We start from the raw sequence: 22,676 nt of genomic DNA, 5'->3' as shown, positions 1-22,676 counted from the left end.
AAATTGGGTCGCCACGTCAAAATCCTAGATGGCCGCCGCCATGTATGTCTGAACCTTGTGAGCGGAATATCTTGAAAAATAAGCGAACTACTAACTTCTAATCTGGTGTGTGGGTGTACCTACGCATAAGGAAGAATGCTATTGAAAATTGGGTCGCCACGTCAAAATCCAAGATGGCCGCCGCCATGTATGTCTGAACCTTGTGAGCGGAATATCTTGAAAAATAAGCGAAGTACCAACTTCTAATCTGGTGTGTGGGTGTATCTACGCATAAGGGAGAACGCTATTGAAAATTGGGTCGCCACGTCAAAATCCAAGATGGCTGCCTTGCGTCTTCCACTTTGTCAACTCACATCACTTCACCGACGGGGGACCTAGGCGTAACGCTGGTTGAAAATATATCGATTTCTAAATACAAGGATATTATAAATGGAAATAGAAATTGACGGGTCCTGTTGCTGGCTGAGCACTTTAATTTAGCAATTCAACATTCAAGGTTATTTTTGTTTTCTGTACAGCAGGGGAGGTGTGAGAGATGGGAAGGGGAAGGAGGAGGTATGATCAGAATTATCAAAGTGACTCTTGATTACCAATGTGTTTCTATTTTTTTAAAGGTCCTGTGAATTTACTTCTGTTATACCCCCCTCTTTGCCCCTTGCTTTGCCTCTTGCACCTTTTTTGACCCTTTTCCATTCGCTGGGACTTTTCATTTTGAGACTCCATACTTTTGGCCTTCAAATTGCTGGGAGCCTGAAAACACGGACTACGGTAAGTCTCTCTCTCTCTCTCTCTCTCTCTCTCTCTCTCTCTCTCTCTCACTCTCTCTCTCTCACTCTCTCTCTCTCGCTGTCTCTGTCTCTCTCTCTCTCTCTCTCTCTCTCTCTCTCTCTCTCTCTGTCTCTCTGTCTCTCTCTCTGTCTCTCTCTCTCTCTGTCTCTCTCTCTCTGTCTCTCTCTCTGTCTCTCTGTCTCTCTCTCTCTGTCTCTCTGTCTCTCTCTCTCTGTCTCTCTCTCTCTGTCTCTCTCTCTCTGTCTCTCTGTCTCTCTCCCTCTCTTTCCTTCCCGCTCTCTGTCTCTTTGCTCTGGTCGGGGCACAGTCAATGTTCAACACCAGATGGGATGCCGTTGTTTCTGTCTCCATCTCTTTATTCCCAGCTCTTTCATTAAAAAGCATTTGTTTTTCTGTATACTTGTCATTAGCATTCTTCCCAGGCTTTTGCTTTGTTCTTATAGTTTTTCCACTCATGTTATCATGATTATGATGACATCAAGCCCAATGATCTTGTTGGTTTTGCAAATCCACATGGCTGCTGTGCGTTGCTCCGTTTGGGTGATACGATAAAAAAAAACATTTTTACAACTCTTGGGCTTGCAGCGCAAACACATTAGTGGACTGAAATGTACTTTAACATTAATTCCAAGGGCATTTGTAGACTATGGACAAATACACATCGTACATGTTATTTTTAACCTGTGCTCCCTGCGTCATGAGACTGGTTCAAACAGGACCGCTAAACAGCCCAACAGGGTTAGCAAGGGCAAATAACAAAAAGAAAAAGTGAAAAAAACCTCATAAGCATGATGTACGATGCTGAGGTTTATATAATTTATTATTAACCTGGTACCTTCAAAAGTTTAGAATGATATGATTGGGCAAATCAAGGGAAGTGTTTCCACTGGAGAAAGGGAAATAAAGATAGACACAAAAATTGATTAAATTCCGCAATGAAGGAAATTCTAATTTCCAAAACTGCTTGGCCTGCTGGACCTTCCCATCTGAGCATTTGACTCATTATTTTGGCATCCCACAGGTTCAAACGATTGGTATTATTGATTTGTCGATTGTCTCCTAATAGTTTTAACCTACATCTAATATATGTACAAGGTTCTCCATGAGCCTTGCATACATACATGAGCATACAAACTTGCATACATACTTGCATACATACTTGCATGAGCCTTGCATACAGGGTGAGCCAGAAATATAGTTATTTTTTAACACTCGTGTAAAGGTAATAAAAAGTTGTATTTCAAAACAAATTCTTACAAGAAAGTGAAGTACATAACATGCCATTTATTTGTGGAAAAGAACATCTTGGAGATGCGCACCATTTCGTCTGACTCATTCCTCCAATCTTGGACGCCAATTATTCATGACGTTTCTTATTCACGTTATTAACGTTATTAGTCCCCTACCGGTGTACACCGGAGGGGACTATAGGTTTGCATGCCACCCCTCCGTCCGTCAGTCTGTCAGTCCGTCAGTCCGTCACGCAAAGAACAGTTTTCCAGACTTTTTTTTCTAAACGCTTAACGCTAATGATTTCAAACTTGGCACATGGTTTTCTCATGATAAGTTACAGATCGAGTTCGAACTTCACGACGTTTTGATCATTTTTGACAAAGTTATGGCACTTTGAACTTTGGGAATTCTGATAATTCTGATGATCCTTAACTCGGTGCCATTTTAAGTTTTAATTTCCTTTAAAAAAGATTTTCTCTGCAATAATTGGACCGATTGAGATAAAATTTTCACCATAGGAGGGACTCGGTCTGTAGAATATTTTAATGGTAATTATGACGTCATATGTCACGTGGTTCAGCCGCCATATTGTTTTTCGTGAAAACACGAAAACCCCTTTTTCTCTGCAACGACTGAACAGATCGAGGCCAATCTTTGCAAGCAGAATCGAATACCCATGACAAACAAAAAAGTCAGCGAGCATGATGTCATGTGTCACATGGTTTCAGAATTATGACGTTTTTAAGCATGAACCTTTAAAACCGAGCTCCTCCCTCATTTTTGATCCAATCGAGGGGAAACTTTACAGATCTGTTCAGCATGTCAATCTACTAAAACGTCTTTTTGGAATTTGCGATAGGGCACGTGGTTTGGCAGATATCGTTAATTAAACGAAAATATTTTAAAAATGGATATCTCTTGTTTATTCTAGAGTTCTTCTCAAGCCGCACCGCGTGCCCTCAGCCTCGTCTCGCAAACGTCAACAGCGCGACACAGCGCGCGCTTTCTGGAGGGGCGGAGCCAAGCCGAGCAACATATATATACACATCGATCATTGATCGTGAACCGGAAAATATAATAAATTACTGATATTTAGCGACTCGAAAGGTTCTTTATCAACAACTTATTTTCTCGTGCTTCTGCTGACCTGTCTGCAAGGTGTATAAATCGAAGTCCCGAGTGCGAATCACAGGTGAGCCCATCCTGAGGTAATTAGCGATTGGGAACGATTCAGAACCTGTGGGTAAATAACCCTTGGTAATTTCCCCAACAGTTTTCCGGACGACAGACTGCCGGTAGGGGACATGTATTGCAGCGCAATACTCAGAATGCTTGTTATTATTAGTCCCCTACCGGTGTACACCGTAGGGGACTATAGGTTTGCACTCCGTCCCTCCGTCTGTCAGTCTGTCACGCAAAGAACAGCTTTCCGGACTTTTTTCCTAAACTCTTAATGCCAATGATTTCAAACTTGGTACATGGTTTCGTCATAAGTTACAGATCAAGTTCGACCTTCACGACGTTTCGATCATTTTTGACAAAGTTATGGCACTTTGAATTTTGGGAATTTCCCCAACAGTTTTCCGGACTATAATTTGGAGTACGCTAAGTCATAATACTGTCTTCTATGACAGTGCTACCCAATGCCGGTAGGGGACATGTATTGCAGCGCAATACTCAGAATGCTTGTTCATTATGCAGTTTCTCTTTTAAAGTTGACCCTGTGCTCTCAAACTTCTGAACCCATAACTTGATAGCACGAACAGACGGCACATTTCCATGACGTTGAACATTGAAATGGAGTTTGAATTGACATTGTGCAGCAGTTGCACTATCATTATTCTTGTAAAAAGCTTTGATAGCGAAAGCGCGTTCTTCACCCGACCAGTTCCACATGGTCACTCAAGTGTTTTGCCTGCAAAAAATAAAACTATATCAGTAAAAAAAAAAAAAATGCATGTTATGTTCTTCAATATCATGAATGAATTTATTTTGAAATACAATTTTTTATTTCCTTCACACGAATTTCAAAAATGACCGTATTTCTGGCTCACCCTGTGTTAAAAAGAGACCATTTCGTTAAACATGCCTGTGCCATATCTACATCCTGTTGTCTTGTAGCTCAGTTTTACATTTCCTTCCTTATGTTTTCACTTAAACTCTTGTGTTGATGTGTGCTAAGATTATTATTATTATTTTTCTTGTTTGATTTTTTTTGTTTTTTGGGGGATACCTGCTTGAGCCTGATGTAGGCTTAACGGTGAAGGTGACTGGCTTAAGATTGTAAGGTCGTGAGTTCAAGCCCCTTTCAGCCGTTGAATTAACACCAGGTGGGTTGACTCAGCCTGTCATCCTTCTGAGGTTGGCAAAATGAGTACCAGCTCACTGGGAAGAATGAGCCATTCGAGTATCTTGCGTCTGAATGGCAACACGTCCGAGATTGTGCCAAATAACCAAGAAACTGCTTCGGGCAGCCCTATGTATCTGGAGATGCAAAAAGGAGTGGTCATCATCATCTGTACTTGACCAAATGCTGTATTTATTTGTTAATGGGCCATTTATGTATTTACACATTCCTGAAGGGGTAGGGAGTGTGTGCCGGGGTTTGTCCATAACAGGGTGAGAGATGTAAGGATAAAATTTCTGCCATGTTTGTGTACGTTATGAATAGATTCTTCCTCAACGAACAATGTAATTTTGACGTTTTCGTTTGTACACTTTTTTTTGGCCATAATCATTTTTCCATGTGAAGTGGATAAATGAAATGGAGTGAATGAAGGCCACCACTTTGCTTGTGAATCATTTGAAAGGTGGTTGGGGTCGTGAGGGGAATGTGAATGCCTCGTGAGTGCTATGGTCCTTGGCTTGGCTTTGTTCTGTCCTGGTGGCCTCAACCTTTACAAACTGTAAATTTTCCGTAAATTGGCTGTAACAGCTCTTTTTGTGTCAAAGTGTTGAATACATTCCATTTCGTGTTGATGAGTGTTTTGAACAAAGGAAAATGTAAAAATAAAACTTGCACTTGGATAAAATTATTATACTGAATAATTTAGAGATGCTTTTGCTATTTGGGTCTGTGCAACATGTGTAAACCACCTTTGCATTAAAACTGCTTTCACACCCACATACATAGGTCACATCGCTGCATTGTAAATGAGTGTTGTTGCATTCTTAGAATCTCTCAAACTTGGGGAATGACCTCATTAACTCGTCCTAACCCAACCTGTCTTACCTGCACATTGCTGTTTTTCATTCTCTCCTCTTCTCCCTTTTGTTCATTCCTGGTTTATTGTGTCCATTGGTTGCCCCACTATCCTACTGTCAGTTCAAACCCTCCGTCACCTTGCTTTTCCATGAGCTACAATCTTGTAAAAAAAAAAATTAATACTCCTGAGGAGGTCCTTTTTTATTTATTCCCTCCAGCAAAGGTGGCTGGTCTGCACAATCAAGCACCTTGTGAAATGATTCACTGTACTTTGCTGTGAAGTTTGTCTCAGCATCTCAATGGGTATAGCTTGATAAAGGATGTGACAATAGTGGAGCATGTCATCGTTATTGCCATGTAATCTTTTATAGACCCCTGTAAACATGTCTACGGCCCCTGTATACATGTCTACGGCCCCTGTCGCTTCCTCATTCTGTGCGCTTTTTCACTTCATTTTCCTTGCTCTAGAGTGTGCAAGTGTTATTCCTTGTTGTGTTTAATGTCTATACCGTTTACCCTTTCATTTGCTTTATTACTTCCACCACCGAAGGTGTATGGAGGTTATGTATTCACCTTGTTTGTTTGTCTTTTTTATACAAGGTCGAGGCTCATGGAAGAGTGAGGACACAAAACAGATCAAGATGCAACATAACAAATGAAAGGCCAGGAGAATGGGGAAACGTCAACAGCAGGGTAGGGGGAGAAAATCGACAGAGACGGACAACCAGGGGATGCAGGTAACAATGAGTGGATGGGGAGAATGCTATATGGGATGACCAATATGGATACATTAGAAATTTTTTGGGAGGAATGGGGGGATTGTTTCGCCACTGTAGAAAAGATCATAGTTTTGGATGGGAGATGAATTGAGATGGTGGTGATCCTCCATAATGTGACCCTTAGCCCCCCTGTCAAGTTTGGGTGATATTGAATAAGTAATGACTGAATGTATTGTGGTCAGACCAACAAACAACAAATTGCGTATTTTAGGATGATACAAGGATTTTAATTGAAATATCAGATGATGATCGCATTTAGTAATTCCATATTTGGAATTTCAGATTAATTTCCCTCCAAGTGGTGATGCACCATTGTTCTTAAGAGCATTTTTGTTCGACTTCATTCGTCCTCTAGGTTGTGCTGGTAGATGCAATACTTCATTGCTGACTGTGTAAACAGGTAATATCGGTTATTAAGATGAAAAATGATTTTTTTTTTGTCGATTATCCTTTTTTATTTTGTTCGACAAGATTTACATTAATCCAGATTGAGTTCTTCACTCAAGCTTTTTGCCTTTTGTGTAAACTGTGGATAAGGGTGGCAAAGATCTCTTTTCACCAACACACCCCACTTTTAGTTGTCTCGTTCGTTCACTCATGGTGAAATTATAATTCGTGACTAAAATTGCAGTCAGCTGTACCAAGGGGGTATTGCATCATGAAGCATGCCATCTTCTGAAGTGATGTCAAACCATCCCTTTGAACACACTTGTTAGCAATTACATTTCCATAATATTGTAACAAATAATGTACTATTAAGGCATTGGTCTCAATTTGGGTATATTATAGAATATAATTTACTGGTTCAGAAGAATATATACCCTGGCAAAACTCAAGATTCCAGAATAATTTTCACCACATTACCTTATTACCTTTCCTGTCTGGCTTGAAATCTTAACTGTGGTGATCTGAGGCTTCATCAATGGCAAGTTAGGTTCAATCCACCAATAGAAATTCGGATCGTGTGATGCCTCCTATATATAACCATTTGTCCAAGAACACCATGCGCTACAAAAGAAGGTAGCTTTGGATGAGCTTTTATGTCATTCGAAGACATCCATAGATACTCAGTGGGATTGCCATGGCCTGGGAAGATGTGAGAGTCACTCTCATGTTCCAAAATCAATTGAATAATATGCATTGCGCAGTTTCCTCGGCACTTTCCAGCCAACATCTTTTTTTCCGATTTGGTATCAACGAAGAATCTCCTTTTGAAAACTCAACACAGAGAACTTCATTGGACTTGCATAACCTTTTTAGTTGGTAAGATTGTCTTTTCATGTGTAAGGTGGTCAATTTTGCAGTGATACCCAGAATTTGATCATGTGATGCTGATCCAAAATCCGACTCTTGCAAAATCCGGGTGGGACAATATGTCTGCCAGCTGACCATTCGCATAGCCAATGGGCCAGCCGACGATAATGAAACCAAAATGTACAAGGTTAGTTCTGTAATGTCTTTGTTATAAAGATCCGGGCACGCAGAGAGCATCAAGCGCCATCTTTATTACAGGCAACGGCAACGCAGGCCTCACTCTGTCCTGCTCACAGCAGCCTCGCTCAGCCTCACCCACAGCGGCCTCGCTCGGCCCCGCCCACAGCGGTCTCGCTCGGCCCCGCCCACAGCGGTCTCGCTCGGCCCCGCCCACAGCGGTCTCGCTCGGCCCCGCCCACAGCGGTCTCGCTCGGCCCCACCCACACCGGTCTCGCTCGGCCCCGCCCACAGCGGTCTTGCTCGGCCCCGCCCACAGCGGTCTCGCTCGGCCCCGCCCACAGCGGTCTCGCTCGGCCCCGCCCACAGCGGTCTCGCTCGGCCCCGCCCACAACGGCCTCACTCGCCGTACAGGGCACTACATTCTTCCCCCATTAAGTCACATATTCCTTCAAATATTCCGGTCGCACAATGCGTCGAGAAGAAACACGTGGGCATTGAGCCGTGGACATGACTGGCGGCTGTGAGGCATTGGACACAGATGACGGCTCTCCACCAGACACCACAATAGGCTCAACTGAAACCAGAAGAACATCCACACTACTCTCACTGCCATGAACATCCGGCTCCACAGATGGATGAGCAGCTGGCCGAAACATGGTCACGCCACGCGCACCTCAATGGATGAGAACACCGCGCGGCGGAACGGAATTGGTTGTGTGTGAATGACCAGAACCACGAGCCAACAACTGATTCACATGACGTTTCCAGACAAGCCCGGCCGAAGTACAAACAAGGTAGTTAGCCGGTCCGAAAACTCGGATCACAACAGCCGGCACCCATTTCTGTCGGTGTACATAGTCCCCTGCCAAAACTGGCTGGTCCACTGTGAATGAACGAACATTTGTCGCCGTAACAACTTCAGGTGCACCAGATCAAAGCATATCCAGGCGGGTCCACAGCTGTCAGCCAAACATGCGGAATGCAGGTGTTTCCTGTATAGTAGAATGCACTCAATTACGATAGACATGCAAAAACACATCAACCCTACTCTTCACAGATCGAACCGCTTGGTCTCTACGCAAGGCATGTTTCAACGCTTTGACATTTGACTCATCCTGGCCATTTGTAGCTGGGTGCTGTCAGGGAACTTTTACTGAACCCTGATCTAAGGAAATCACTTAAGACGAATCTCAGATTCAAGGAGCTCCAAGCCGAGATTTATTCCGAAGTTAGAGGGAAAACTTGTTACACAAAATCGAACGAAGATATAACGCGACGCTTGGTTGAAGAAATCTTCTCCCCTCTCGTCTTGCTTCCTCTGATGACCAGCCTTTTGTTCCCTCGGAGCATGGTGCTTAAGTAGCAAGGAGCTCCTTTGATGTGGTGTGATTGAAATTCAGAGATCAACACAGAACTCAGCCGCTGGCGCCAAAACCCATCTGCTCTTCATTATCAGTCACTCAAGGCATACAAAAGATGGCTATCACGGGAAGAAGGTCACTGTTTAAAAGGTCAACATTCTCTGACAATTTAATCTCAGTCAGTTGACTCTTGTATTTCCCCCCAGGGCTGAGTCAACACTCTTCCCTGAGCCTTTCACTAAAGGACAAAGGTTATCTCTTCGGTTCCAAGGCTTTGCCAAACTGCACGGTATGAAAACCCATTTTACACAAGATCACATTGAGATGCAATTTAACTGTTTTTAGCAATATTAACATATACTGATAATATATATGAATATATATATTATCCCACAATCCCTCATTTTTTATTTTTTGTTTATATTAACCATTAATCTAAACATCAACCTATTAAATATTCAAACCACAAATTTGGTAATCCAATTTTTTTTTCATACATAAGCATACACCGTCATCCTGGAAGAATCTGATCACAAAACAATTCTTTGTTCATTGACTCTTTCCATATTGATAATGCAATTCATTTCATTTGAATAAAGCATACAACACTTCACCTTTACCACAACAATTTCAATTCACCATTTAAAAATTATAAAGCATCTGCAACATTTGGTAATACATTTTGCTTCAAACAAATATTGACTTTGTGTTTGAAAAGAAGAGAAGAGGCCGATCACTTGTTTGACATTCGAGTATGAAACATTTTCTTCTGGTATCTTCATAGCACCTACACTATTTCGCGTAGGATTTTCCGCTGTTGTGATAGCTGGGCAGAGTCACAAACTGACCCTGCTCTGCATGTAGCATCCTTGCCACTCTTGCTGTGAGCCATAGTAGATTTGAACAAGGCCTTTGTCCAGTTGTAGTCGACTTGCCTCCTCCCTCATCATGAGCATGGAGCAAGTGTTGATGTGATGTTGGTTGACCAGCAAGATGTGGAACAGAGATGCCAGATGCATCCACAACGATGTTAGGACCATGGTGTTCAAGTTGTCCATGGTTCATACCAGGAGCCTCCAGCAGAATCGTGCACAGCTGTTGTGTACGAAAAGCACAGCCGTCCACTTACAGCTCCACGCTGGCGCTCCGGATGTTGGTGGAGTAATGACACACGTCACCGCATCCAGTAGAAATCGCAGGCAAGATCTCACCGTCCCGCAATTGCTGACTTGATGAATGTTTGAGGCATTTGAACAAAAATAAGTGATCGCCTTTCTTCCATATGTTGCAGTGTGATCCAGGCAAATGGTCACAAAAATTCCTTGGTAAAGGTAAGCATCCGTCTCCAATTTTACAAAGGAGAATATCTTCATCATTCTTTGAGAAGGATGGTGTATGCCAAGATTAACTTCATTTTTAGCCACAAATTTTCTTTCTCAAACTTCTTCCCAATTCCGTTAGCACTCCCTTTGAGATGTGATCTGGTCTTATCCTTTTACTCAGCCACATCTGAATCTGCTTTCCACACACACTGAATCAGATAGAGTACATCTTAACATGAACTCACCATATTTTAAATAATCATGTATTTCTTATAACAGTTCACATTCAACAATTTGTTGTTTTCTTTAAAACATTCAAAAAAGTTATATTCATTTATATGCTTCACACAAATAATATTCAAATCAGGTATGTATTTTTCTACTAAACTAAGAATAGCATTTAAAATTGCTTTCAGATCAATATAATTTGAAAAATTAAACTCATGCAGTTATTTTAACACTATCGAAGAAAATAAATGCATTAATAATGAGTGTATATGATTAAAATTACAAACAGGAATGTCTAATTTCCAAAAAATTATGCTTAACAAACAAACTATGCATAATGTATCATTATCATAGTCCTCCCTACTTTTTATTTTTTATTTTTTATTTAACAGTATAAGTTGTGGTGATATGAGTTCACTGATCTTGTAAAACTGACACAATTCATAACATTTTCGTTATGCCATTATCTTAACTCTACTGTACTCATTTACAACATTGCTTGATTCAATCTTTTAATCTCGGTATCATTCATATCATCATAAAAATCTTTCTATTTTGGGTCCATATTTGTTTCTATTCTTATCAACCTCCTATTGTTTATCAATTTGTTCCAAAACACCGCAACCAAAGGTTTGAACCAAAGCTCTACCAAGCTATTCCCAATTTGAACTCAAAATGCTAGTGAAACAACAATTCGAAGAATTAACTTCAAGGGGTCAACAAATTCATTTTATAAACAGATCTAATTTTCCCCATCCAATAGTTTTCCTTGCCAAATGTCATATTATAACACTTTAATAAACCTTCAAAAAATGCTTCCCATCTCAATAAATTCCCTTTTCCCTCTACAAATAGCCATCTGTAAATTAGATATTGAATTACAATTTTCTCTCAATTTGTTTGGCCTAAATGTCCACAGAAGTGGCTGCCAACATGCAGTACCGTTTTTATCTACCAAGCAAGTATTCGACCACATAAGACCTCCACCAAAATTTTGTTTTAAAAACAAATCTGGGATTTCTGATTATACAGATGCACACCCTCAGGGCATTTCAGGCTGCTGTTAACAATCCACTACGATAAATTAATTCCTTTACCCACAATCAAATAATTAATACAAATTGAGGATATTATCCCTATCACATTCATTTATAGATTCATTATGTTGGATCTAATTTTTTTCCACTGCTGTAAGGAAGAACAATGGCTCTTATAAGTCTTAGTAATCTCGTACTTAATTTACCCAGCATCTAAGAATTGTTTACTATCCAATCCCCATCTGTTAACCAGTGACTTTGTTTAAACTCCAAAACTTAATTTGATGAATCCCATGTGTACAACCACCACTTATTGAAACCCCTACTTTTTATGTTGTAGAAAATATCCGAGTAAGTTTTTACGCCCCCTTAACTATTTCTCATCTTTTTCTATGCAATTAGTGAGTACTACTGACACCAGTATGCCAATATAAGTGTTGCAGATTATCAAAATAAGTTGCAGATACACGTAACATCGCGTTCTGAGGTTAAATGACGTAACAGCGCGTTCATGTCTGCCCCTTGGTTTAAGATTCACAATGCATTCCGTTTTTAGAAACTCACAATAGATCAACTCAGCCAGATTTTCTTTACTATATATTTATCTTGCCAAAACGAAGTTTTTGCAAGATGTATTAGTCAGCTTGTATGTTTGTTTTTTTGTTTGTTTTTTTGTTTGTTTTTTTGTTTTTTTGTTTGTGGTTAATCATTTTTTTTCACGTTTAGATCACTCTGTAGACCACAGTTATTATTGGAAACTCCTGTAACTTCGCATATCAGAGTCCTATAGAGATACCCTTCAGCACACAAAATTTTGAAGGTCAAGGTCAAAGGTCAAGGTCACTTTGTGGTCAATCATGGAGGTCGACGAAACCCTTATTTTTTGAGTAACTTTGATCGGATCGTCTCCAAACTTCATGGGAATCTAGTATATGGTCCGGCGCTCAGCTGATTAGTTTTTGGTGGCGATCGGCCTTGACCTTCATGGTTAGCGCTGGAGGTCGAAAATTATTGACCCCAAGGTCAAATGTTGAAACCCTTATTTTTTGAGTAACTTTGATCGGATCGTCTCCAAACTTCATGGGAATCTAGTATATGGTCCGGCGCTCAGCTGATTAGTTTTTGGTGGCGATCGGCCTTGACCTTCATGGTTAGCGCTGGAGGTCGAAAATTATTGACCCCAAGGTCAAATGTTGAAATCGTAGGTACCATATCTTCGCATATGTTCGCATGTAACTTCGCATATCAGAGTCCTATAGAGATACCCTTCAGCACACAAAATTTTGAAGGTCAAGGTCAAAGGTCAAGGTCACTTTGTGGTCAATCATGGAGGTCGACGAAACCCTTATTTTTTGAGTAACTTTCATCGGATCGTCTCCAAACTTCATGGGAATCTAGTATATGGTCCGGCGCTCAGCTGATTAGTTTTTGGTGGCGATCGGCCTTGACCTTCATGGTTAGCGCTGGAGGTCGAAAATTATTGACCCCAAGGTCAAATTACGAAACCCTTATTTTTTGAGTAACTTTGATCTTATGATCTCCAAACTTGGTGGGTATATAGGGTGTGGTATGGCGCTCAGTTGATTAGTTTTTGGTGTCGATCGGCCATGACCTTCAAGGTCATTTTGAAGGTCATTCAATTTTGACCAAAAGGTAAAATTTTCAAGTTTCAGTTACCATATCGAGTAATACCTCATATGAATGCCCTTGATGAGTGCTTCCCAGATCTGTAAACAGTTTGACGCTATGACGTCATTTGATGACGTCATGACGAAAAAACGGAATTTTCATGAAAAAATTATTTCCTCAGTTCTCATCAAAATCTTTCAATATTTCATGTGCGTTGGTCATGAAGACATACTATTCACCATACGAAATTATTAAGGTCAAGGTCAAAGGTCAAGGTCACTTTGCGGTCAATCATGGAGGTCAACGAAACCCTGGCAAGATACGGTTCACCCTGTGGGTGATGTTTTATTTTTTATATCATCTATGCCTAATACACATCCATACATACAGCACAATTTATATGCTGATAAAATTCAAGTTTATATATATCAAAAATCCATGAGCAGAGTACTCTGGTAAATCAGTGTAAGACCTCTACCAAATTTGGCTAATTTTGTACTCCCACATTTTTAAATTAAGCTCATATCCATAAATAGCTTTTATTGTCATATAAATTCTATCAAAAATGGAATCCCAAAATTACTCACAATTATTCTTTACTATTAATTAATGGCTGCTCATAACTCAGCACATCAAATCTTTATATTCAATCTCCCTTGACAAAAGAGATAATTTTTATAATCAAATTATGTTTCTATTTTATTTTACGGATTCTCTGGATATTCGATCCCATCCACATGAAACTATCTATTTCCAAACAAGCACATTGTCGGTTTCAACAATCTTGTAAGATTGACACACAAAAAAAACAAAAACACAAACATTGACACACAAAAAAATACACACACCCATGCATTATGTATATTTGTTTGCGTTGGAACCATTATTTGCAGACCAAGATGGGTGTCAATTTTATTTCAATTTCATAAAATTTGTCCTTTAATTTTAGAAACGCTAATACACAAATAGAACAACAAAAAAATTTGTTCTTAGAAAACCCCTATAATGTCACATTGAAATTACCCTTTCGGTTCCCACAATAATTTATCCAAATTTGACAACACACCCATTTCCATGTCAGTCGACCACTGACCTATCAATCATGCAAAACAATAGTCCGAAATTCCCACCTGATCATCATGTGACTCTTGTCACTTGGTTTCCAAAAAAATTTGCAAAGCAATTGTTCCAAACTTTGTAAATTCAAAAATTGTTTTGCCCAAATGCTCCTTTGACCCACATTTATATTTGGCAAATATGAGACTTCCAGAATTAACTCTAATCCTGGATCTTTTAATTATATGTTCCAAAAAGTATCCAATTTCGGCATTTGATCAATTAATTATTAATTTGCTAACAAGCAAAAAAAAACAAAAAAACATTCTTGCTCCGAAAACTTTTCAGACACAAGAAACATCGACACTTACTCATGTTGGTCTAGTGATCTAATCTGTTGAGGCCAGTCGTCATTTGGGATCTGCAGCAATGAAGGCCTAATCGTTATCTGAGGTACCGGTAAGCACTGGTACCCTTGATCTTGGTTTGCCCTATGAACTAGTCTTCCTATTTGAATATGGACAACGTCGTCTCCAGTGTCCCATATTTCCACACTTAAAACATCGGTTTCTGTCATTGCCTGGTCTGTCCACCTGTTCACTTGTATTGCTGGGCTGCATCTCTGGATCCCTGGGTTGCCACTGCGATCTCTGGTTATCTCCTGAAACATAAGAAAATTCTCTGTACTGTTCTTTTTGGGGAGACAAATGGGAATCAGATGGGAAAACTGTCACTTTTATTCCTACATTCGAGGGCAGTTGTGCATTTATCTCCTCCAATGTATCCTGTATCCTTTTTAGTTTAAGTTCTAGGTCCGTTATCCGTTCTTGCTGTTCCCATTTCCTGGATTCAACATCCCAATAATGGAATGCAAGCCAGTCTACCGTTAGATTCTGTCTCTTCCTGGCTTTCAATTCTTGTCCTAATCTCTCCAATCGACTTCGCTCAAATGTACCATCTCTTGGAAACTCCTTAGCATGTCCCTTTGTCCCCAAATACCAATTCTCAACCTCCCTAATGGCCTCTACACCATAATGGTCGTACATATAATATGTACAAGTACCTTTTTGTGGAATATCTGGTTGTCCTTGTGTATTCTTACAGGTTCCATTCCCCATTCTGCCTGTGTGTGAATAACACTCGGTATTCACTCAATGTACCAGGTAAATGACTAGGATCTGCACTTTGGAATACACCTGTACACACCTGTACTATGTGTACTGTAAATAAAATCTACTGGGGTTGGTTTTTTTTTTTTTTTTTTTTTTTTTTTTTTTGTATACAAGATCGAGGCTCGTGAAAGAGCGAACATTAATCACACAGAAAGACAAACCGACACATAAAACATATAACATCGGGAGCGGTAGACAAGATGGGGAGAGAGGGGGAAGGACACAAACACAACATTTGAGAGCAGGGACCGAGAGACATGGAGACATCGAGAGATCTGAGAGAGGGCGAGGGCTTTGGGGGGGGGGGGGCATGGGAAGGGGGCGGTGGGAGAGGTATAAAACATATGGACACTGCCAGGACTTCCAGGAAAGAAGTTGGAATTTCAAACAAGGTGGATCTGGGGTGAATTAGCGGGGGTAGAAAAGATCAAGGTTTTGGATGGGGGAAGATAAGAGATGGTGGTGAACAGCTGTTTTAAAGACCTGGAGGGAGGAGTGGGATTGAAGGGAGTGAGGGAGTTTGTTCCAGAGGCGGGAGAAAAGAGGAATGAAAGAGTGAAGGTGAGCAGAGAGCCGAGATTTCGGCAGTTTAACCATCAGAGGGTTGCTGGCAGATCTTGTGCGACCTGTAGGAATATTTGGGGGACAGAGCACAGAGAGAGCTGGGGGTGCAAGGCCGGAGAGGAGTCGGTAGAAGACAGAAAGACCACCTACCTGCCTGCGGTGAGTGAGTGAAAGGCCCTCAGAGATAGCTTCATCGCGGGAGATTCCAATAATTCTGAAAGCTTTGGTTTCAACAGCGTGAAGCCGAGCTAGGTGTGAGGCAGGAGCACCGGCCCATAGGGGAGAACAGTATTCCATTGAGCTGCGGATGAAAGCCTTGTATGTGGTGAGGAGCTCAGGTGTGCCGAGGAAGGACTTCGCACGACGGAGGATGCCCAGTCGGCGACTGGCTTTGGAGGCCAGCTTGGAAATGTGGTTTTCCCAAGAAAGATCATGGCAGATAGTGAGACCCAAAATCTTGAGCGACAGAACTTCTTGGAGAGGATTGTTGAGAAAGTAGATGGGAGGGTTGTCCAGTCGATCTTTTCGGAGAGACATAGTAAGAGTGTGAGATTTGTCAGGATTGAAAGACATGTTCCACTTGTTTGACCAGTCTGTGATTTTGTCCAGGTCTTCAGAGAGTGAGGAGGCAGCAGACTGCCGATCTGAGGGAAGAGGAATGGAGCGGCAGAGAGTGGAGTCATCAGCAAAGAGATAGAGAGGATTTTCGAGAGAGTCAGAGAGATCATTGATGAAGACCAGAAAAAGCACGGGGCCCAGAACACTGCCTTGGGGAACTCCAGCCTGAACAGGAAGAGGAGATGAGAGAAACCCATTCAGGGCCACACGTTGACGACGACTAGAGAGGAAGTCCGCCAGCCATGCGTGGAGATTTCCATGGATACCAAAGGAGGAGAGTTTGGTGAGCAGAGCGGGGTGCCAGACCGTGTCGAAGGCACGTGATATGTCGAGGGAGACAGCTCTAATTTCCTGTTTGGCATTGAGGACCTCCATCCATTGTTGAGACAGCAGAAGCAGCATGTCCAGAGTAGAGTGACCTGGTCTGAAACCAAATTGATGATCAGAGATCAAGCCATTGGAGAAGAGGAAAGATTTCATATCCGAAGCAATGATGGATTCCATGACTTTGCTGATAATTGGGAGAAGGCTGATTGGTCTGTAGTTGCTAGGATCTGTTTTTGCACCTTTTTTGTGCAAAGCGGTGATGTTGGCTGATTTCCAAGCAGATGGCAGTTGACCTTGAGCAAAAGAGAGGGTGAAGAGAACAGAGAGAGGGTGAGATACAGCGGCAGAGCAGGATTTTAGGACCCGTGGGCTGATGCCGCCGGGTCCAGTTGCAGAATCAGAGTCGAGGGTTGACAGAAACTTTTCCACCTTGTCAGGAGGAAAGGACACGGAGTCCAGGAGCAGCAGGGTACGACTGGGTATGGTGGGTACAGAGAGGGATGGGTTTGGGACACAAGATTTAGAGGCAAACACAGAGTTGAGGCATTCAGCTTTTTCACGTGCGGAGTCAGCTGTGTAGCCGTTTGAGGTAAGGGAGGGGATGGAGGGGGAACAAACACCAGAAACGGATTTGACCAGACGCCACCAGGATTTGGAAGAGGGAGACAGATAAGAGAGTTCGGTCTTGAGAACGGAGAGATATTGTTTCCTGGCTCTCCTGAGGGTGGACACACACTTGTTTCGGGCTTTGTGAAAGGAAATGAGATTTCCTTCCGTTGGATTTGCTTTCCAGGAGACGAAGGCAAGTTGTTTCTGGGCAACAGCCTCACCACAATATTCCGTGTACCATGGACGGGAGGAAGGGTATGACAACTGAAGACGAGATGGGATAAATCTGTGCATGAGAGAGAGCAATTTACTTTGGAAGAATTCCCAGGATGAGTTGATGTCAGAGGTGGTAGAGATGGGAGACCAGTCCAGATGATTGATGGCTGCTTGAAGACCGTGCCAGTTGGCCTGAGTGAAATGCCAGACTCGTCGACGCTGAGCAGGCTCCCTGAGGATGGTCAGAGAGATGTCCACTTTAACAAGGACATGATCAGATGATCCGATCGGAGCAGAAGAAGAGCAGCAGACATTTTCAGGGAAGTTAGTCATAACCAAGTCCAGAAGAGAAGATGTTCCGTTGACTGAGATCCGGGTCGGGAAATTGACAGATTGTGTCAGTCCCAGTGAGTCGCAGAAGTCCTTTGCTGAAGAGCCATGGCTGGTGAGAGAGGTACCCACACCCAGCCAACTGGCATGGTGACAATTGAAATCACCACATATGAGGAAGAGAGAGTTGGGATGAGTAGATAGAAGTTGGTCCATATCATCAGACAGCGAGATGTAGATGGAGTCATCACTGTTTGGTGGACGGTACAACACACATATGAACAAGAGGTGGGAGCGAAGGGGAAGCCGTAGCCAGAGGTATTCCTGGGGGTGAGGTGGAGAGAGTGCAGTGCAGGGCGAGTGAGGAAGAGAGTTTTTGATAAAGATAGCAACCCCGCCTCCAGGACGAGGCTCAGGTCTATCATACCGGAGGAGGGAGTAGCCCGGGAGAGATACTATGGAATCAGAGACATCATAAAGGAGGAAAGTTTCTGTTAAGCAGATCACGTCTGGTTTGACAGAAGCAACCTGTATGGAGAGATCAGTTAAGTTTGAACGAAGGCCCCGGATGTTTGAGGTCCATACCGTTAATGAAGAGGAAGGGGGAGCATCAGATACAGAACAGGGGGGAGGAGGGGTAGGGTAAGATGTGGAAGAGGTGGAAGAGATAGGGAGAGCTGTTGAAGGTGTGTCAGAGATTTCAGAATAGCTCGGAGAAAGGGAAGGATGGGGCGGACAAAAGGTTTGATGGTGATTGGGTGAGCCACAATGAGGTGTTATTTGAGGAGGGGGAAGAGCGAGGCAGAAGGTTGGGGGAGATGGAGGTGAGAGTTTGAAGGGGGAAGAAGCGGGGAGGACGCTTTGAGGAGGGGGAGTGAGAGGGGGGAAATTGAGAAGCAATGAGGGTGGGGAGATTTGAAGGGGAGGGGTGAGGGGGGAGTTTGGGAGGGAAGGGACAAGGGGAGGGATTTGAAAGGGATGGGATATGGGGGAGATTTGGAGGGGAGGGGTGAGGCAGGAGTCTAGGAGGGGAGGGGCGAGGGGGCGTCTTGGCGGGGAGGGGTGAGGGGGTAGTTTAGGAGGGAGGGGGCAAGGGGGGAGATTTGAAAGGGATGGGTGATGGGGAAGATTTGGAGGGGAGGGGTGATGGGGAAGATTTGGAGGGGAGGGGTAATGGGGAAGATTTGGAGGGGAGGGGTGAGATTGGATTTTTGAAAGTGTACGATTTATGGGAAACGAACATTTATTGCAAAATGAGTTTCTTGTGACCTTCGAGTTAAAAATACGTTTAAGGACGCTGGATGGAGGATGGAGTGCAGGAGAGTTTAGGGAATGTAGAAAAAAGGCACTATAGGAGATGGATATTTTTTTTGGGATGAATTGATTTGGTGAGCAAGTCGAAAGCAGCCTTTTAAAGAAGAAGAAGAAAAAGGTGTTATAAAATATGACGGAATACATAACTTGAGGGGAAAGTGTAAACATTGAAGGTTAATGAGTGAAAACTATCTGGGGAAATGGGGGAGAAACACGTGGTCGAAGAACGAACGAACGAATAAGAATGAATAAACGAATGAGAACAGAGAAGGAAATGTTTTTTTTTTTTTTTTTTTTTTTTTTTTTTTTGAGTTGAGATTTACACAAGGAAGTAGGCTATGGGTGAAAAGCCTGGGAATACAGAGAACGAAAGTTATTGGATCACAAACGACGGACCGCTGAGAGAAAAACAAAGCCTCAAGGTTGTACAGTGCACACTGTACAAGGCCTCAAGACACGACACGGCAAACAGACGATCAATTTATGAAAGATAAACACCGAGAAACAACCAAAGTTGCACACAATAACTTCACACACCGAAAGATAAATACAGTTTCGACAAAATACAATTGTGAACAGACTTAACTTCGAAAAACGTGGAGACCGTGTGGAGCTTCGAAAATCCCTGCCACCGTCTCCGAGATCTCGCGAGATCTCCATCTCGCGAGATCTGGTTCCACCTTTAATCAAAGTAGCGTTGGATGCGTTGTTGCCGAGCTTGTTCCTATAAGCTCCACTCGTACTTCCAGGAAGGATCTCTCCACCTGTTCAAACGGTGATTTCCAGAGAGTCTCTCTCACCTGTGGCTTTTCCACAACCCAATCTCACAGATCGGTATTGCAGATGAGCCAAATGGGTCAGTATCAAATGGGTGAATCCGCAGATATCCTGTTCTGTTGAAGGGGGAATCACACAGAATAGTAACCGCATATATATATATCTATATATAGACTCACCACCTTGCTCAATTTCCAAGGTTTTCTTCACATTGATAATATCTCACAAATATATCAAAGCTTCTTTCTTGAGACCTCACTTACATCAATCAATCAATTTATCAATATTCATCAATAAATCAAATTAATCATTTAGATGACTCCATGCATAAGCCCTTTCCCCAATGGTGTCAGAATAGCTTTATCTGTTGACTGAGATCTATGATCATTGGTCGTCACCTCTGACCCATACCTCATGTCAATTGACGAATCACTGTTCTGTCCTAGGGTCATATCTGACATTTTTCAATTTTGCCTGGCCATCACAAAACTCGACTTTTGCAACCACTAAAGGCAACTCATCCTTCATTCGTGAGACAGTCAGCCAAAATTGATCAGACAGATATGGAACAGTTCATTGGGGAAAAAAAGTCTCAATTTGAATGGTTGACAATTAAACCTCTTGACAATTAAAATTTTGTGAAACTCGTGAAATGTTCTACCAACGAATGACAATTAATTCATAATATTTGCCAATTTTAATCCAATCATGCTTAAATTTTGACACTTCATTTAACTCTATTACTTGTAATGCACAATTGATCCTACAGGGCTTGAAAGCTGTTTTTTTTTTTGTTTTTTTAAGCCCGTGCAATCATTTTACACCGAAAACCTCATGATCTCATTCCTACCAATCATAACAATGTCATGATTTTAAAATCATTATCATAATCATTCATTTGAAAAGACAAACCTTTCCTATATAAGGATTATACTTTGTCATCACATCCACGTGGTATAATCAACAATTGTATAAACTACAACAATCAAGAAAAACAAAGAGAAAGAGAAAAAAAAAATGGATAGAAAAAAACAGGAGAGAAAAAGTGAAAGGGTTTGAGAGGAGGGGGGTGGGAGGGAGGGAAGGGGGGAGGAAGGAAGAGGGGGGGGGGAGAAACAGGTAGAAGACAGGTGAGAGAGGTAGGAAGGAATGGCGAGGGACGAGAGGAGGGAAGAGGGGAGGAAAAAGGGTGGGGCGGAGGAGTAGGAGGAGGGATAGGAGGAGGGGTAGGATAAAACGGGGGAGGAGAAAGCTAGGGGGAAGAGGATGGGACAATGGAGGAGGAGGGGTCGGGCAAGGGAGGAGTGAGGCTGGGGGGAGGATGGGGTGGGGGCGGAGGAGATTCACAGATTACATGCATCAGCATATTGTTTAAACTCATTGGAACAAACGAAGCATTCAGATTTAATATTTTGAAATTCAGAATCCAAAATAATTTTTCACAGCATGGATTGAAAACATTATACCAAACATTATTGGGTCAACACTTCATTTCATTAGCTCTTGTATGAGCCTCAACCCAAGTGAGTTCAAGTGAGAAATGAAGAGAGATAGAGGGAGACAGAAAGATTGAGAGGGAGAGAGGGGGCAAACAAAGAAGGAGAGAGAAGGAAAAAAAAAGAACAGGAGAGATGATCTCTAATAATACTGATGACAAAAGACAGGTGTGATAACACTTGTGTGACAGGTGTGATAACTTAATGATATCACAAACATCACCTCGAATTAAATAGAAATTTGTAGCGGAGTTAATGTAGCAATGAGCGGAGTCAGACGGAGAGACTTAGTGATGAAGAAGGAAAAAAAAAATTATGGAATTTTCATTCAATCGCCCTGCATTATAAAAATTCTACATACACGTAAAATGGGATTCCCTCTTATCAATTTCTATACCGATCTGGTAAAATTTAACTGTCATCCAACATGGCCGCCGGAATAAAACCCTCAAAAAAAAAAAGTATATTTTCCTAATCGGGATTCAGATGTAGGGATGATTACAGGTCAAAATGTCATATTACACAAAGAGCGGGGGACGGGGGGGGCGTACGTGTACTATGATTGACGTACGTTTTTCCCGCACGTACGAACCCGCCCGTGTACGTGTGTATGTGTACGTGTCATGTCGTGCTGTGTAGACACGTTGCGCATTGCACACACGTGCCAAGTCACGTGATTTTTTACAAAACTACACAAATTGGCTAATCATTTAACATCTGCTCGCTCACTCGCTAAACAAACACGCGCTACAAACACGCGGGCGCCCGATGAACCGTGGAGCGCAAATTCCCGCGTGTTTGGCCCGCACGTACCGTGTACGTGCTCCGCGTTGACACACGCACACACGATACACACCATTTAATAGAGAACATAAAATTATATCGCATAGAGTTATTTACTTATCAAAAAATATCTATATGTATATGTAGGTATCGCGCGTCTCGTGCACGTTGAACAGGCATGTCAATTGTGCAAGGTTTGTGCGCCTATGTACGTGTGCTATGTATGTGCCGCGGATACCTATGTACGTGCCGGTGCATGCACAAAATGTCCCGTCGGCATCAAATGAACCACGGAGCGATGATTCATGTGCGTTACCTGTGCTGATTCATGCTGCCCGCACTGATTCGTGCAGCCCGCACGTATCATGTACGTGTGCTCAGCGTTTACCCACCCTTC

The 22,676-nt window shown here is 42.2% G+C and overlaps 1 protein-coding gene across 2 annotated transcripts in view; it reads left to right on the top strand.

Moving 5' to 3' along the window:
• LOC137438257 (regulator of G-protein signaling 7) overlaps nt 1-22,676 on the top strand; it is a 392,979-nt gene that overhangs the window by 191,372 nt on the left and 178,931 nt on the right. For both annotated transcript variants that reach the window (XM_068133364.2, XM_068133373.2), the window contains exon 5: nt 717-768. In XM_068133364.2, coding sequence (XP_067989465.1) covers nt 717-768 — 52 coding nt within the window. The remainder of the gene's footprint in view (nt 1-716; nt 769-22,676) is intronic.

This window comes from Myxine glutinosa, chromosome 1 (genome assembly GCF_964187855.1).
Source record: "Myxine glutinosa chromosome 1, kmMyxGlut1.1, whole genome shotgun sequence".
Classification (NCBI taxonomy): domain Eukaryota; kingdom Metazoa; phylum Chordata; class Myxini; order Myxiniformes; family Myxinidae; genus Myxine; species Myxine glutinosa.
The sequence above is the reverse complement of the archived record's forward strand: the minus strand, read 5'-3'. Positions and strand labels throughout refer to the sequence as shown.